This window comes from Elgaria multicarinata, chromosome 1, assembly GCF_023053635.1.
Source record: "Elgaria multicarinata webbii isolate HBS135686 ecotype San Diego chromosome 1, rElgMul1.1.pri, whole genome shotgun sequence".
Classification (NCBI taxonomy): domain Eukaryota; kingdom Metazoa; phylum Chordata; class Lepidosauria; order Squamata; family Anguidae; genus Elgaria; species Elgaria multicarinata.
The window spans coordinates 103,515,429-103,534,064 of NC_086171.1; the positions used below are offsets into that span (position 1 = coordinate 103,515,429).

Consider the following 18,636-nt stretch of genomic DNA (forward strand, 5'->3'; position numbering starts at 1 on the left):
CGCAAGCTAAAATTGCATTTGCCTTTTTTTGCAGCCACATCATACTGCTGGCTTATATTTAGCTTCTGATTGACTGCAAAATTATGCATGGTGTAAAAATAATACTGGAACCTGGGGTCATCTTATGAAACAGTGGTGGGAGATTCAAGACAGAAGTAATTCTTCACACAACACATAGTTAGAATTCGCTTCCACAAGAAGTAGTGATTGCCACCAACTTGGATGTCTTTAAAAGGGCTGTAATAAGCTATTAAAACGATACTACACTTGATCTTAGCCAAAAGGCAGAGATGTTAATGTGATTTTTATCTTTAAATTCCATTTGTGTTCATTATTTTCATTTTACTTTATATTATCCATTTTTAACTTACGTAACTTATTTATTTTAGCTTATCTTTTTACTTGTTTTTATTATGTTGAATTGTGATGGCCTATCGCTTTTAGCAATAAAGATTTCATTCATTCATTCATAAACTATTAAAGATAACATCTCTCTGAGTTAGTTTAGCATCTCTAAATTTTTTGGGAAAGCTAAATATTTTTACAGCTTAGCCTTAAACAAGAAAGAGCTAGCTCACCATAGAGGGCGATACTTTGCTCCTGTGTCATCCCAGGGTCACTTAGCCCATCTCTAATTCTAACCACCACCTATAGTCTTTCATAACAGAACTTGCCTATTTTTCTACAGCTTCAATTCTGTTCTTGGTCAGTTTTCCGCTTTATGGCTTGGGCTTACTAGCTGCAGGTGCTAGCCAGCTCCCAGCTCCTTTGAGAAAGCAGCAGCAGCAACTACTTTCAGATGGAGTAGCGAAGCTAGGCAAATTTCCACCCATGCATAGCCTCTCACAAGGGGATTCCTCAGATTTTTAATATATTTATTTATTTATTACATTTTAATACCGCCCAATAGCCTAAGCTCTCTGGGCGGTTCCCAAAAATTAAAACCATAAAAAAACAACCAACAGTCTAAAAACACAAATACAAAATACCGTATAAGAAGCACAACCAGGATAAAACCACGCAGCAGAAGTTGCTATAAGATTAAAATACAGAATTAGAACAGTAAAATTTAAATTTAAGTTAAAATTAAGTGTCAAAATATTGAGAGAATAAAAAGGTCTTCAGTTGGCAACGAAAGGAGTACAGTGTAGGTGCCAAGCGGACCTCTCTGGGGAGCTCATTCCACAGCCGGGGTGCCACAGCAGAGAAGGCCCTGCTCCTAGTAGCCACCTGCCTCACTTCTTTTGGCAGGGGCTCACGGAGAAGGGCCCCTGTGGATGATCTTAAGGTCCGGGCAGGTACATATGGGAAGAGGCGTTCCTTCAAATAACCTGGCCCCAAACCGTTTAGGGCTTTGAATGTTAGTACATGGGGCTAGCAATCGCTACTAGTCATTATAGCAATATATTACACTCCAGTATCAGAGGCAGAACGCCTCTCAGTATCAGTTGTTGGGAACGTGAGCAGGTAGGTGTTAAATTGCGCTCCTGCCCTGCTCGCCGTGGGCTACTGTGGCGACAGAGCGCTGCACTACACAGGCCTTGGGTCTAATGCAGAAGGACTCTTCTTGTGTTCACGGTCGGCGCTACCATTAGGCCAACTAGGCAGTCGCCAAGGGCGCAGACCTCAGAGGGCGCAGAACTAACCTTTAAGGGTCACCCTTTCTCATGCAAGCACTGAGTCATTACTGACTCTTGGAGGGACGCCAGCTTTCGCTGACGTTTTCTTGGCAGGCCTTATAGCAGGGTGGTTTGCCATTGCCTTCCCCGGCCCTTATTACCTTTCCCCCAGCTAGCTGGGTACTCATTTTACCGACCTTGGGAGGATGGAAGGCTGAGTCGACCTGAGCCGGCTGCCTGAAATCAGCTTCCGCTGGGATTGAACTCAGGCCATGGGGAGAGTTTCAGCTGCAGAAACTGCTAAAATCATAATGAAAGGAAAATATAATAGTTCAGAAACTCTTCTTGAACAGCAGAATCGAAGTTCACATTTTTTGGTGGGGAGGGTGCAAGTAGCTCACCTTGCCTAGGGTGCAAAATAGTCTGACACTGGCCCTGCTTGTGTTGTTAGTAATTCCCTGCGTAAACCCGTTCTCACTCCTCTGTACATCTCTCTACTACCGAACAGTGAACAAACTACTTGTATTCATTTCTGCGTAACTACGGAGACGAAGTGATTAGTAAGCTGCTACCATACGTGGAAATTTTATATCTTATTTATTTTATTTATTTATTACATTTATATACCGCCCCACAGCCGAAGCTCTCTGGGCGGTTTACAACAGTTAAAAATGGTAAACATTAAAAAAGTATACAAAATTTAAAAACCATCAAAAACATACATTGTTTTGTAGCTAAATTTTGTGCAATTGCAATAACATGCCGTACCTTTTTAGCTCAAGTGTACTCTGTGATTTTAGACGGGTTTGTTGATATAACTGTTATGAACTCTGATTCTCTAGATGTTGGTAGATTTAATGTGTTAACGTATTTTGTATAGAGTGTTTGTTAAATGTACTGTTGGTATTGGTCAATGACCGTAATAAAATATATTCATTCATTCATAAATTGTTTTTGAGCCAAAGGGTGTTTTTTTATTGTGGTTGTTTTTTTTATATTGTATTTCGTATTTGTGCTTTTAACCTGTTGGTTGTTTTATTATGGTTTTAATTTTTGTGAACCGCCCAGAGAGCTTCGGCTATTGGGCGGTATAGAAATGTAATAAATAAAATAAAGGGAGAGGCGGGTAAGAAATATATATATATAATATAATATATTATTATATAATAATAATAACAACAACAACCAGTATCCATTTGCTGGGAGTTTGGACAGGACGGAGCGGAGGAGCAGAACCACCCCGGCGCTGTTCCAGGGGGAAATGAACTCAATACCCGGTAGTCCCGCTAGGGCCCTCTGCCTCATCTGCATACAGCCAATCAGCAGCTGGAAAGGGGGGTGCGAACTCCTCGGGGGAAGGAGAGGGCGTGCGTGTGCATGTGTCGATGGGCGATTGAGTGAGCCTGGCCGAGTTTCAGCATCGCAGCCGGCCGCTGTCCGTCCATGCCTGCCTAAGGCGGGGAGGCCAGCTGGCTCGGCGATCCATTGCTCCTGCCTATCTCCCTGGGATGCCGCCCGCCGCCGGGGCTGAGGGAGAAGCTGTGCACGGGACGACGGTGTGGCGGCGGAGGCGGCGGCGGCGGGGGACCCCGATGAGCGAGCCCGTCCCGGGAAACGGCCTCGGGATGGAGCCGGAGCGGACTCGTGGGCAGTGACCGAGAAGGGGGCGGGCCCGCCGGGACAAGCGGCGAGACCGAGTGACGGGCTCAGGAAGGGGCATCGGGCTGCGGCTGACCCCGGCGTCGGATGGAGCCCGGCGTCTCCTCAGCGCGGCCGAGCGGGGACGATCCCTGCTTAGAGCGCCTCAAGAATTCTCTGCCGGGACCCGCCGACCTGGCTGGGGCGGCCAGCACGCTGGAGAGGATCCTGAGGGAGTCGGTATGTCAGCTGCAGGGCTGGCTCCGCGTCTACGGTAAGGCAGGAAAGGTTCCTCCCCGTCCCCTCACGACGGCCCCCCCCCCTCTCCTTCCCTCACGCCCCCTTCCCCATCTCACCTACTCCCTCCCACCTCCCTCTCGCCCATCTGCATTTCCCTCTCCCCCCCCCCCGCAACATCACCCACCCACCTTCCTTCCTTCCTCCCTTCTTTCCTTCCTTCCCTCCCTCCCGCCAAGAGACAAAGCACCAACGGGGTGGTTTCCTTCCCTCTACTGCTGGATATGACCACTCTCCCGTCCTCCTATCCATTTGGATAGGAGGACGGATTGGGGATGGGGTGGTGGGAAGGGGTCTCATACCGCGTCTGATTTACCAGTCCCGCCACACACCCGCGATTCTGTCCCTTGCTTATGGGCTATCATCTAGGGTGACCCTATGGAAAGGAGGACAGGGCTCCTGTATCTTTAACAGTTGTATTGAAAAGGGAATTTCAGCAGGGGTCATTTGTAGATATGGAGAACCTGGTGAAATTCCCTCTTCATCACAACAGTTAAAGCTGCAGGTGCCCTGCCCTCTTTTAAATCTGGTCACAGTACAGCTGCAGTATAGCTCCTGCAGCTTTAACTGTTGTGATGAAGAGGGAATTTCACCAGGTGCGACATGCATACAAATGACACCTACTGAAATTCCCTTTTCTATGCAACTGTTAAAGATACAGGAGCCCTGTCCTCCTTTTCATATGGTCACCCTACTATCATCACATATGCATTACTTCCCCACCCTAACCAAGTATTGATGCTCTTTAAAATGTGAAGTGTGAGGGTACAAGCCTGAAGATGCATTTTCTAACTGGAAGTCTCTACCTTCTGTAGACCTAGGCATGTTTAAGGTCTGGTCATAGCTATGGTGACCCTATGAAAAGGAGGACAGGGCTCCTGTATCTTTAACAGTTGCATAGAAAAGGGAATTTCAGCAGGTGTCATTTGTATGTATGGAGAACCTGGTGAAATTCCCTCTTCATCACCACAGTTAAAGCTGCAGGAGCTATACTAGAGTGACCAGATTTAAAAGAGGGCAGGGCTCCTGCAGCTTTAACTGTGATGATGAAGAGGAAATTTCACCAGGTTCTCCATACATACAAATGACACCTGCAGAAATTCCCTTTTAAATACAACTGTTAAAAATACAGGAGCCCTGTCCTCTTTTTCATAGGGTCACCCTAGTCATAGCTGCTAGATCGCTCTCCTTTATTCCTCATATTGAGGCAGTAGCTAAATCCTGTCGTTTTTTCCCCTGTATAATATTGCCAGGATTCGATCATTTTTGTCTGACTCTTCTGCCAAGACTCTTGTTCATGCATTGGATATTTCTCGGTTGAACTACTGCAACCTTCTTCTCACTGGCCTTTCTTCTGCTCACATCAGTTCGTTGGTTTCTGTTCACCACTCTGCTGCTAAGGTCATCTTCTTGGCTCACTGCTCTGACCATGTTCTGAATTCTCTTCATTGGCTTCCAATTCACCTCAGAATCCGATATAAACTTCTCCTGTTGACCTACAAAGCTTTTCACTGTCTAGCTCCTTCCTATCTTTACTCTCTCATCTCACACTATTGCCCCGCTCGTGCTCTTCGCTCCTCTGATGCCATGTTTCTCACCTGCCCAAGGATCTCTACTTCCCTTGCTCGGCTTCGTCCATTTTCCTCCGCTGCCCCTTACGCCTGGAACGCTTTTCCAGAACATTTGCAAACTACAAGTTCAATTGCAGTTTTTAAAGCTCAGCTAAAAACTTTTCTTTTTTCTAATGCTTTTAAAACTTGATTTTGATCTTACTTTTATACTGTTAGTTTTACTCTACCCTGTGCCTGTTTGGTGCATTCTCTTCCCCTTCTTATTGTTTTATTATGATTCTATTAGAATGTAAGCCTATGCAGCAGGGTTTTGCTATTTTATTGTTTTACTCTGTACAGCACCATGTACACTGATGGTGCTATATAAATAAATAAATTAATAATAATAAACAGATTTCTCACATACGTTTTGACCTTTCGCATCGCTCTACCATACTCTCTCCGTTTCATAGCCATAAGGTAACGTCAGCCGTTCAGCTATAGAAGAATGTAAACATAGGAAGCTGCCTTATGCTGAGTTAAACCATTGGTGCATCTAATCGACACCGACTGGCAACAGTGGCTCTCCGGGATTTCAGGCAGGATCGAACCTGGGGCCCTTCTGCATGCAAAGTACGTGCTCTGCCACTGAACCATGGTCCCTGTGAGTCTAATTTCCCTGACTCGAAAGCGACCTTTCTTAACATCCCTTAAGTGTAGCGCTATTTGCAACCCACCGTTTGGTAGTGACTGCCTTAATCATGCTTTTTTCCGTCTCATTTTCAGGCAGCTTCTCTTCATTCCTGCCCCCACATTGCTATGGAATGTTTCCTTCATTGCTTCTCAAGGCAAATGTTATTTGGATAATAGCAATAGTTTTTTTATTCCATATTTTCTGGACTGAGGGGCAAACTTCACCTTTGAAAATGGTGAAGTAACTTCTTATGGTTGGTGGTGATAAACGTTGGAATAGAACTTCTGTTCTATATTGTTAACTTCAGCATATGAAGTTTAGTGGAGGGGCTGCAGCTCAGTGGTATAACACTTGTTTTGCATGCAGAAGGTCGTAGGTTCAATCCCAGTTAGGCTTCTCCAAGTAGTGCTGGATAAACTCCTGCCTGAAACTTTGAAGAGCTGCTGCCAGTCAGTGTTGACAATTCTGGCCTGGATGGACCAATGGCCAAACTCAACACAAGGTAGGTTCCTATGTTCCTCTCGTCTTGTGAATATAAGAAAGGAGGTATTCCCATCAACCTTCTGTCTATGAATGTTTCCAACTGTCTTGGAACTTGGTCTGATCACCAATCAAAGGGTTAGGAGACCCTTTGCTAGAATGCTCTTTACCAAAACAAAATGTAAAAAAAACCAAAGTAGCTACTTATGGTGTATGTGATATCCACCTCCTGGCACAGCTTCTTCCTAGCTTCCTCCCCACCCCTTAAAAAGAGCAGCTCTGTTCAGTTCAGAATCATGTTAGCAGAAAAAGCTGCACAGATTAGGTTTCAGAATGTGCTATTGTTTACGGACCCATTGTCAAATCTCTGGATAGCTATTCCAGCAGACCCAGCAGCAGGCTGAAATACTGATGAATGAGCAAAAACATTTCATGTTTGGGTTCACTCTGAACTTGGGGAAATTATAACCACAGTTGAATTGTTCCTGGGTAAAGACTTGTGACTAATGTCAGTTCAACAGTACAGTCCTATGCATTTCTTAGAAATAAGTCCTAGTAAGTTCAGTGGGGCATACTTTCAGGTAAATGTGGATAGGATTGCAGCTTAAAAGTAGCTTATATTTATTTTTAATTGTGTACCCTTCAAAAACAGCCTATGTTATAAAAATGTGCTGACAGTGAAACACTACCCTGTAATTATTCAGCATATGCTAAATTGTCAAGATGTTGACAATTATTAGCAAGCTGCCATTTGTGCTAATTTTGAATAAATCAAGTACAGGATGCTCAATTGAAAACACCCCAGGATCTAGCAAATGCAAAGATGTGGTATGTTATCATTCTGTAATCTGTATTTAAGTCCTTTGTGTTTGTAAGGACAGACTCTGAGTAAAGCCTAATTTTCTACCCTTTCCAGCTGGATTTTAGATGACTATTAATGAGTTGCTAGAAGCCTAGAAGATTCTGACATTGTTCATCTTGTGGTTTTGTACTTACTTGACTTGCGTTCAGCTGGCATCCTTATTTATAGTAAAGGTTGATGAGAGCCTGGAAAAAGGATGTCAAATTCTTTAGTGATCTGGCTGATGTACAAGACTCAGTGTTATTTCCTATTTCTTTCTCAAACCCTCCCTGGTATGTAACCTCCTAAAATAAATCTGTATCACTACGCCTTGCCTACTCCCAGGCTTAGATTTTTTTTTAGACACTGTGTGCTCTATTATAATGTATTGCGATTCAGTTTTAAAATCAGCAATTTAAGACAAGGGTTTCTGCAGATACTTTGTCTCTTAAGTAAGCAATAAGCTAATGCTTTCCTTGTCGGTTAAATAGTTTGCTAATACGAATCTTTTGCTGAGCTTTTAAATGTTGCTGGGCTCTCAGGCATAGTTGAAACTTAAGTGTGGACAGTTGTTGCCAAGTTGGCCCCAGACAATAAAGGAGATGAAATGGGTAAGCTGATAACTTTTATTGGACTAACTTCTGTTACTATAAGAGACATTGTTGCTGCTAGACAAACTGCCTACCAACTAATTTGTAAAGTGCCTATTACTTTAACAGGCTAAGAGTGCAATCCTATGTACGTTTAGACAGAAAAAAAATCCTACAACTCTCAGCATCCCTCCAGCTTGCCCTGGCATGCTAGCAAGTGTAGGATCCCCCCTGTCTAAGCATGCAAATGATTGCACCCTAAATTTACTTTATTTATTTATTAAATTTATATACCACCCCATAGCCGGAGCTCTCTGGGCGGTTTACAAGAGTTAAAAACAGTGAACATTAAAAAGTATACAAAATTTAAAACCATAAAAAATGTAAAAACAACAGTATAAAAACAACTGTATCCATTTTAAAACAATTGTTCTGGGGCCCGTTAAAAAAAAACACTTAGCGTTGTTAAATGCCTGGGAGAAGAGAAAAGTCTTGACCTGGCGCAGAAAAGATAACAGTGTTGGTGCCAGGCGAGCCTCATTGGGGAGATCATTCCATAATTGGGGGGCTACCACTGAAAAGGCCCTCTTCCTTGTTGCCATCCTCCGAACTTCCCTCAGAGTAGACACTCGGAAGAAGGCCTTAGATGTTGAGCACAGTGTATGTGTAGGTTCATGGTGGGAGAGGCAGTCCATCAGGCATTGTGGTCCCAAGCTGTGTAAGGCTTTATAGGTTAAAACCAGCACCTTGAATTGGGCTCGGAAACGTATAGGCAGCCAATGCAAGTGGGCCAGAATCGGTGTTATATGTTCGAACCTTCTGGTTCCAGTTATCAATCTGGCAGCTGCATTTTGCACAAGCTACAGCTTCCAAACCGTCTTCAAAGGCTGCCCCACATAGAGGGCATTGCAGTAATCTAATTTGGAGGTTACCAGAGTATGGACGACTGAAGCTAGGTTATCCCTGTCCAGATAGGGGCGTAGCTGAGCCACCAAACGAAGTTGGTAGTAGAATGCACTCCGTGCCACTGAGGCCACCTGAGCCTCAAGTGACAGAGATGGTTCTAGGAGAACCCCCAAGCTACTTTATTCCATAAAGGTGAATAAGTACCATTGACTTCTGTAGAAGAAAGTTAAGGGGCTGTGATCAGTGACATTAAGGTAGGGGCGAAGCTGATATTGGTCCAACTGTGTCTGGGATGGGGGTTTAGGTTTTGCTCTGGCTCAACAATTTTGGTAATTGCAGCCTGTTTTCTTTCTCGTATTTCAGTGAATGCTTCCTTTTGATATCTTTGGGAAAAATAGAAGGGGCTTTTATTGAGAATGTCAGTCTTCTACTCTAGGCAGTGGTATCTCCAGTGCCTGGGGATGAGAGCAAACATTGCCATAACTTCTATTGTCTTTCTAGTTGCAGCTGTCTATATATCTCCCATAGAAGCTGATTGGTGTCATTCTTCTATCGAAGAAGGGGAAGATAGGTGAGAACTCAGAGGGTTCCTGCATCTGTACACTGCACAGAGGTCCATCGGCTCTCCTTTCATGTTTATTGACATATTGGATGTCTTGCCTAGGGATGTGTGCATTCCTAGAAGAGAGTCTACTGCTCCAAAAGCCCAGTGCAATTCCTACTGGAATATAGAATCATAAAATAGCAGAGTTAGAAGAGGCCTACAAGGCCATTAAGTCCAACCCCCTGCTCAATGCAAGAATCCACCCTAAAGCATCCCTGACAGATGGTTGTCCAGTCTCCTATCTAGCGGGTCGCTCTTTCAGCGTGTTGGCTAATGGCAGCTCGTCTTCCTCCTTTCCCCTTTCAGTAGGGGTTCCGCAAGGCTCGGTGCTTGGCCCATTACTGTTTTCTTTATACATGTTGCCCTTGGGTAATCTTATTCAATCTCATGGCCTCCAATATCACCTGTATGCCGATGATACACAATTATATCTCTCATCTCTGGAACTTTCTCCTGATGTTCATGATCGTATCGTAGCATGTCTTTCAGATATCTCAGCTTGGCTGCTTCATCGTCGTTTGAAACTTAATATGGCAAAGACTGAACTGCTTGTTTTTCCTCCTAAACCTTCTCCTCATCTCTCTCTCTCTCTTACTGTCAATGATATTACGCTTACTCCGGTCAAGGAAGCTCGTAGTCTTGGCTTTATATTTGATTCCTCGCTCTCCTTTACTCCGCATATTGAGGCAGTAGCTAAATCCTGTCGTTTTTTCCTGTATAATATTGCCAGGATTCGATAATTTTTGTCTGTCTCTTCTGCCAAAATGCTTGTTCATGCACTGGTTATTTCTTGGTTGGACTACTGCAACCTTCTTCTCTCTGGCCTTCCTTCTTCTCACATCAGTCCGTTGGTTTCTGTCCACCACTCTGCCGCTAAGATCATCTTCTTGGCTCGCCGCTCTGATCATGTTACTCCACTTTTGAAATCTCTTCATTGGCTTCCAATTCACTTCAGAATCCAATATAAACTTCTCCTGTTGACCTTCAAAGCTTTTCACGGTCTAGCTCCTTCCTATCTCTCCTCTCTCACCTCACACTATTGCCCCGCTCGTGCTCTTCGCTCCTCTGATGCCATGCTTCTTGCCTGCCCAAGGGTCTCTACTTCCCTTGCTCGGCTTCGCCCATTTTCTTCTGCTGCCCCTTACGCCTGGAACGCTCTTCCAGAACATCTGAGATCCACAAGTTCAATCGCAGCTTTTAAAGCTCAGCTAAAAACTTTTCTTTTTCCTAAAGCTTTTACAACTTGATGCTGTTTCGACTTTATACTGTTATACTATTAGTTTTACCTTACCCTGCGCCTGTTTACCCTACCCAGTGCCTGTTTGCATTCTCTTCCCCTCCTTATCGCTCTACTATGATTTTAATAGAATGTAAGCCTATGCGGCAGGGTCTTGCTATTTACTGTTTTACGCTGTACAGCACCATGTACATAGATGGTGCTATATAAATAAATAATAATAATAATAATAATAATAATAATAATAATGAATAACTCTAGTGTGGGAGAGCCCACAACCTCCCTAGGTAACTGATTCCATTGTCGTACTGCTCTAACAGTCAGGAAGTTTTTCCTGATGTCCAGCTGGAATCTGGCTTCCTTTAACTTGAGCCTGTTATTCCATGTCTGCACTCTGGAAGGATCGAGAAGAGATCCTGGCCCTCCTCTGTGTGACAACCTTTTAAGTATTTGAAGAGTGCTCTCATGTCTCCCCTCCATCTTCTCTTCTCCAGGCTAAACATGCCCAGTTCTTTCAGTCTCTCTTCATAGAGCTTTGTTTCCAGACCCCTGACCATCCTGGTTGCCCTCCTCTGAACACGCTCCAGCTTGTCTGCATCCTTCTTGAATTGTGGAGCCCAGAACTGGATGCAATACTCTAGATGAGGCCTAACCAGGGCTGAATAGAGAGGAACCAGTACCTCACGTGATTTGGAAGCTATACTTCTATTAATGCAGCCCAAAATAGCATTTGCCTTTCTTGCAGCCATATTGCACTGTTGGCTCATGTTCAGCTTGTGATCTACAACAATTCCAAGATTTTTCTCATTTGTAGTATTGCTGAGCCAATTATCCCCCATCTTGTAACTGTGCATTTGGTTTCTATTTCCTAAAAAATATATGGGAAAGAGCCATAAGAAGAAACCATCTGGAGCAGGGATGGGCAATTTGTGGCCCTCTGGGTATTTTGGCTTACAGCTCCAGCTTCTCTAACCATTGGCTGTGCTGGCTAGGGATGATGCCAGCATAGCCAATGGTGAGAGATGATGGGAGTTGTAGGCCAAAACATCTGGAAGCCACAAGCTGCTCAGCCCTGGTCTGGAGTTTCTCATGTTCAGAGCAAAAATTATCAAATGATGCACCTCTGCTAAGACTTCTATTGCTGCCATGGAGGGCACAAGTTCTTCTGCATTTCTTATCATTATTAGTGTAAAGCCTGTGTCACCATGGGTACCAGTAGTCTGAGAATGATTGAAGGAAAATATGCTTGGCCGTTTCCTTTGCAACTGGAACAACTTATTAAACTTAAAATAAAAAATGAAGTTAATTTTTTTAAAAAAAATCTATTGTAATACTTCTGAGAAGACAATGTCAGGGCAAAAGTGAAGCCATTTTTATGTTGTCCTTGCGTTCGGTGAACTTCAATGTTGGAGAAGTAACAAACTCTCAAGAAAGCAACATGAAAACAAGAGCTGATAGGCAAAAGGCAACTTAAGCTCCTTTGCTTATGAGCCAGAATGCTTTAGTTATTCTTGCTTTAGAGAGACTCACTGTAAAGTTTGAGTCCTTCTTGCTTCATAATACTTTCCTAAAAGAGTGTGAACTTTTTCATTTAGTGAGGGGGTATGCATATGCAAACATAGGAATACAAATATAATAAAATTGCACAAAGCTGTCTACTATAAGATGTAATATTAAGACCCTACATATTGAATATTGAATCTCCGAAGTTAGCTTCAGTGTAAAATGTTGATGAAGTTACAGGTGTTCTTGTTCAGTGATGGACTGCTGTTGGATGCTAACCAGAAGCTAAAAATTGCTGCTGCTATGATTGTGTACCTGTATAGTTTACTAGCTTGAAGCCTTCAAAAAGTACAGTAAGTTTCAATTTTTAATAGTTATTTTTCGTTCAACAAAATGCTAAAATTGCTAGTTCTACTTCTCAGACAAAAAAAAGTGTTTACTTTCTATCTCTGTCTGCAGAATCCTGTTTTGTTTAAGTGGTAAGTGGACTGAAGTAAATATATTATCAGATTGGTTTAATCTTGTCCTTGCCTTGCGTAGATTGACCTGGATATGTTCCTGTGCATTTAATCAAATCAAAATAATTCCATGCCACTATATAACTAAATGTAGATCGTAGCATTTTATGCCGTAGATATTTATAGCACAGGAGCTTTTCCTAGTTAACAGAGATGCATGCTAGTCTAGCAAAGGAAATAGGAGCTGTTAGTCCAGCCTCATGGCCCGTGCTGGCCAGTATATGTTGGGAATGGCTAATACCAGGTTTTGCCATGAATGACTCTGGTGAGGAAGCCTGTCTTGCATGAGAAATACTAAGTATTACTTTTCTAGCATTGCAGTCAAGGAAACTATTAATATAATAGCCACCCATGGCTCAATTTCCCCATGTGTCCATATAGATGCAAATAGTATAGTGCATTCTTCAATTGTTGGAACTGAAAGGCACTTAGCTCAAAACCTATTAGAGGAAACAATTATTTAATTTAAAATAAATTTGTTGGCCACTTCTCAAACCTAATTAATCTTGCACATCAGTGTTCTGGAAGCTGTATACCATTCAACTTGCATCTGTCTGAGGAGCTTATTCCAGAATGTGATAGGAAAACAATCCAGTTGTAGAGACCAGACAGCTTGTATTTGTAGACACTGGGAGTGGATTTAGCAATAATGCATCATAATAATTAGCTGTTCCGATAGGCCAGCAGTGTGACAATGATGCAGGTGCAATAGTAGGGCTTTAGTCTGGGATGTGCTTTCCATATGACTCCGAGGATTTTGCCTGGCCTCACTGACAGTGCTTAATCAGCTAAGCATCCCCCCAATATGGTTACTCAATTTTTCTTGAACTTTGCATGTTTTCTGCCAATGGTTGATTACGTAAATAGATAACTGATGAACATGATCTCAAATATTTAAAACTCAAGCGCATCTTTTTCCTGGGGAGATCTGTTTCACTGCCACTGGGAAAGGAGGAAAAATGTTCTTGTTCCAGACACCTATATAGAATGGTATAAATGTGTGCAACACATGTATCTGTTTGATTTGGGTTAAACAAGACCATGGTAGTACATGGAAGGCTCTTACTTAAACGATTAGCCATGATAACACTTGCAAAGGTACCTGCTAGTGTTCATGTTCAATTAACTGATCTGGTGCCCTATACCTTAACAGAAGTGGTAAAATGGGAGTGATCTTGAGTAACATAGCTGACGGGCCTCATTTTGTAACCTAGCATAACAAAGAATGGCAATAATGGTATGAAATATTCTTTGGATAGAAGGGAGATTCAGTGCCCTCATGTATAATTTTTAGTATTTGAACTATGTTGTTTAGAATGTCTGTTGGATATAGGTGAAGGTTTTACTGCCACGATTGATAGGCTTGTCAAGTTTGTGCTTGATTCAAATATTTCTGAGAGTAGAGTTCTGAAATTACTTACAAGTTATGGGTTTGCTCCTGTATGACAAACTACTGTAATGTGGGTAAGGTTTATATACATGTATTACTTCTGAGAGAGAGAGTTGGGTTGATGCTTCATATTTATAATGGACATAAATGTTGTGAATAGATCTTTTCCATGTTAGGTTTGTAACTAAAAAAAGGGCTGATATAAGCAACCCCATGGCTTAAAATGTCTTTTTTCCCTTTTCTTTTTTACAGTGATGGATCTCAGCTTTAGCACTTAACATCTTGTTAGTATGGGAATACAATTGCAAACAAGTACAGCCACCCATACTGTAGAAAATTTGATGTGAGAATTGTGGAGATGCTCTGGTATATTTTACCCTTTGTTCCTGATGCCAAATTGTTTTATATCAGTATTCCAAAACCACAGTATTTGTGGCTTCTTTTGAGTTCCAGCAGCATTCATTGATGAGAAGAGATATTCTGATATGCATACAAAAATAATTTAAACAGGACTCAGTTACTTTCTCAAGGAATGAAGTGAAGTGTTTTATATAGCAAAAATAGACGATGGCAAGCGAACAAACACACACGTACGTTCTTAGATTGCCAAAGTAACACAGTTGATCTGGAAGTAACTTTCTCCTCAGTTATAGTGAAAGAGACTTGAAGATTAATTTTTCCACCTAAGCCAGGAACCTCTACATGAAATTCATCTACACTGTACATCAACCCTGTTACTGTTACTATATTCTATATACTGTTACTACATTCATCTATACTGTACATTAACCCTTCTGAAGAATGTGATAGTAAAATAATACAGCTGGCTCAAGCAGGTGAGGCAAGCTACATACTATGTGAAAAAGAACTCCCCTTTCCCTACTCAATCTCATTATTGACTTGGTGAACTGAAAACGGTTCTCAGCCCCTTGACTCAAACCCACCCATCCTACTTTGTCTTAAGTTGTGACAAATTATTCAGACAATTATTCAGATTAAGGGGGAAATCTACTTTTGTCTTCATGTTGGCATGGGAAGCACCAGACTAAAAATAATATTGTATATATACTTCACAAATTATCTTATTTGTTAATCAGTCAGTTGAAAAACATTGAACTAACAAAGCTATCTGAACAAATTTGTCTGGCTAGCAGGGACTCACCTGCCTAGATCATGCATCTTGACACCTTAAAAGGGAAGAGCTTATTGATTTAGTTTATGGAAACACACCTAGGTTGAATCTAGGCTTAAGTGTTATTTAAAGCCTACTAATAGGTCTAGCCAATATTAAAATGTGTTTATGGATGTGCTACTGGCCATGCTCATGTACTGGGCAATTCCCCTACAGCTAGCTAGATTTCTGCAAGTTATTGGGCCCTGTTGCTTTAGGGTTTTAAAAGATTTGTCATGGTGAGACTCCTGAAGTCAAGGAAAGCAAACTGTACCTCTCCCATTTACTGGCTGTATTTCCTCAAGAAAGCCTCCTCTTTTGAGAAAGTGTGGTATGATATGCCATTCCTCATGGCTGGACATGATTGGTTCCCTTTTATTGCTATTCTTTCCTTATAACACTAAGTATAGAAGTAATTAGTCTTGTGTCTTTAAGAGGATGAACTGCAGAGAACATTCAAGTAACATTAAGCTTAATCCACATAAGACGGGAGAGTTGGAAGTTCATCTTTAATGCTGAATTTTTACTTGACACTGTTTAACGTACCAAAAGCTCATCAACATGTTGGGCTGCATTTAATATGACTGCCTTTTAAAAGTTTCATGAAGTAAACTTTCTGTCTTTTTTGTTTTAACTTTTTGGGATGCCCTTATTTGCTATAAGCCTATGCGGTAGGGCCTTGCTATTTACTGTTTTACTCTGTACAGCACCATGTACATTGATGGTGCTGTATAAATAAATAAATAATAATAATAATTTCTAAAAGGACGGTGACCCAGTGACACATTTTGATACCCTGATTACTTATTAGATGGCATAATTACAGATTCAGCATGAATTAACTGAGATGCCAATGTCCTTTTTTACCCATGGATGATTAATCACAAGTCCACTGGTATAGTCACTCAAATATTTTTCAAAAAAATTATTTAGAAAGAAGAAAATATACACAGAAACACTGTCAGTTTTCTGTGTATAGCAAAGTAACTCAATATTTTGTTTATAAGTGGATGGGAATTCAACTTTTGGGTCCAAGGTCAAGTTCAGGAATAGACTGATGCTCAAGCTCCACGTGATTGTGGCAGACCTTGTTTGTTAGGGTTTTGTTTGTTTGTTTTCTGCTCAGTTGACAGAACCAGAGTCATCCAAGTGCTTAAAAGCATAAGAAGAGCTGTGCTGGATCAGACCAACTCCATCTAGTCCAACATTCTGTTCCCACAGTGGCCAATCAGCTGCCTACAAGAAACCCAGAAGTAGGACATAATTACAATAGCATCCTCCCCAGCAACTGTCATACAGAGGCATACTATCTCTGATACTGGAGGCTGCATATCACCATTGTGATAAGTAAGCATTGATGGCCTTACCCTCCATGAATTTGTCTAATCCACTTTCAAAGCCATCCAAATTGGTGGCCATCCATCACTACATTCTGTGTTCTGTGTGAAGTACTATTTCCTTTTACCTGTACTGATTCTCCCATCATTCAGCCTCATGGGATGATCCTGGTTCTAGCATTATAAGAGAAAGAAAAATGTCTCCCGATCTGCTTTCCCCATACCATGAGTAGTTGCTACACTTCAGTCATGCCTCATGTTACCATTTTTCTAAACTAAAAAGTTCCCGGACATTGTACTGTTGCTTCATCCTTAATGGAATGGTTCACATTTTATTGACAAAAACATGTGAAAGTATCCAGTGGTACAGGCAACCTGGTGTCCTCTAAATGTTTTGAACTACAGCTCCCATAATCCTTGACCATTGATCTTGCTGTCTGGGGCTGATAGTAGTTATATTCCAAAATATCTGAAGGACATCAGGTTACCTACCTCTGATGTAATGCATGTGCATTCTGTGTAGTTCAAAGGGAACATAAGCTTTGGGGTATTCTTATAAGAGATCTTTTCCTTCCCTTTGTGTGCAATTTCCTGTGCTCACACACGGTTAGAGTAGTGCTTGGTGCAAGCACAAACCCTACGTGCTTCTTAAGCCCTCAGAGTCTCCCTCTTTTTAAAGTGTTTCAGGCAGAGAGGGGATGTTCTTGCTGTTTGTAGTGCAATACATCTGGAGGGGACCAGGTTACCTACTCCTGCAATGAAGGAGTGGGAGAGGAGGCCACAGAGGTGGCAAGACACATACACAGTGCAAATATTGGATGCAAATGGTCTAAAAGTGATCCTGGGCAAGGCTTAGTCACAATACCTTTCCTTTAAAAAGCAAACAGTAACTGCCCTATATTGTTATAGTGAAATGGACATGATACTGGCTATGAAGCACATAGTGCTCTAAATGCTATACAAATTATTATAATGATAGCTTTAAAATATAGTAGTAATTATATAGAAATATACCTTTCTAGTACAGCTCATTATTGATTATGTTATTAAGTACTGAACTTAAGCACTGAAAAGGCTAGAGAGTTCATACTACAGTGGGAAAATGGTATAAACTAGTTTAGACTCATTACTTAGATGGAATGTTTGTGGCTGAGTGCCTTTTAAAGACCAGGCTTTATTTTGTAGTATCTGACAGATATTTAACTGATACTCATTCAGTAAACTGTGGGGAAAATGACACTTTTTTGAGCAGATGTGCTGTGGTGTCTGATGGAAATTTGTATAAGAATACAAATGCACCTCAGAGTTTCTGCCTTCATTAGTGAGGGGAAAGCTTTGATCTGATTATATATTCTTTAGCATTAGTGACCTGATTGAAAATGCATAGTACTTCCATAGACACGTTGTCTTAGATGTAGATTACTTATCTTAGCATTGCAGTAAGGATGGATGCTCAGCTTAGTCAAGACCTGCAAAGACAACAAGTGTGGTGGCTGGTTGTGCGGAGGTGACATGTTGGAAGACTGATTCAAAATAATCAGATTTATTTATTTACTTGTCTCAAATTTATATCCTGCCTTCCAGTGGCTAATCAGAATTTTGTGGGCATCTTACAAAAGAGTAACAATTACAAATATTGCAGAACAAAGTGACAAATGCCCAGGATAATATCTCTAATAAAAACTCAAGCAGCTTAAAAGTGTTAGAAGTTAGACATGTTTGAAAACCTGGGAAAACAGAGGTCTTTGCCTGATGCTGAAATGGGATATCATTTCCCACCATCAGGAGTGGCTTCAGTGGGGCTAACCGGGAGGAGGGAGAGCTCACCGCTGTGTCCAAACATTCCGCAAACAACCAGGGTTTACTTACTATTCCTGGGATATTTGGGCGTAACAAGCCTTGAGTCGAGTTTGGACTTAATGCTTTTTCCTGCTGGTGAGCTCCTTGTTACTGAAACTGCTCCTGTGTTTGGAGGAGCCAAGCAGGAGCGATGAAGCAGTATGCACCAGCAGGCTTGTTTGTGAATGATAAGCAAGGATTCTCTGTAATTCTGGCTTATTGTTTTGTGCAAATGTGGCCACATCTTGGTATGCCATGTAAGCATTCCCAGCTCATGCGCCAACCCATACATTGCACCAGCTCTTGCCTATTTGCTTTCTAATTTGATATGGGCAATTTCTGCCCTGCTGGAATTTTTCTTGGTGCAGCCTTTTCTTTGTGGGGATAATTGACATGTACATGTCACAATTAAGTATGTTGCA

At 41.8% G+C, this 18,636-nt stretch overlaps 1 protein-coding gene and 1 non-coding gene across 3 annotated transcripts in view; one reads left to right on the plus strand and one right to left on the minus strand.

The window, feature by feature from the left end:
* Positions 1-111: 111 nt before the first annotated feature.
* On the minus strand, positions 112-297 carry LOC134413463 (U2 spliceosomal RNA). Its single transcript, XR_010026476.1, has one exon. It is a non-coding gene; the product is annotated as a U2 spliceosomal RNA (small nuclear RNA).
* A 3,065-nt stretch (positions 298-3,362) lies between these two features.
* RASAL2 (RAS protein activator like 2) overlaps positions 3,363-18,636 on the plus strand; it is a 254,018-nt gene continuing 238,744 nt past the window's right edge. For both annotated transcript variants that reach the window (XM_063134272.1, XM_063134281.1), the window contains exon 1: positions 3,363-3,531. In XM_063134272.1, coding sequence (XP_062990342.1) covers positions 3,366-3,531 — 166 coding nt within the window. In that variant the 5' untranslated portion in view covers positions 3,363-3,365. The remainder of the gene's footprint in view (positions 3,532-18,636) is intronic.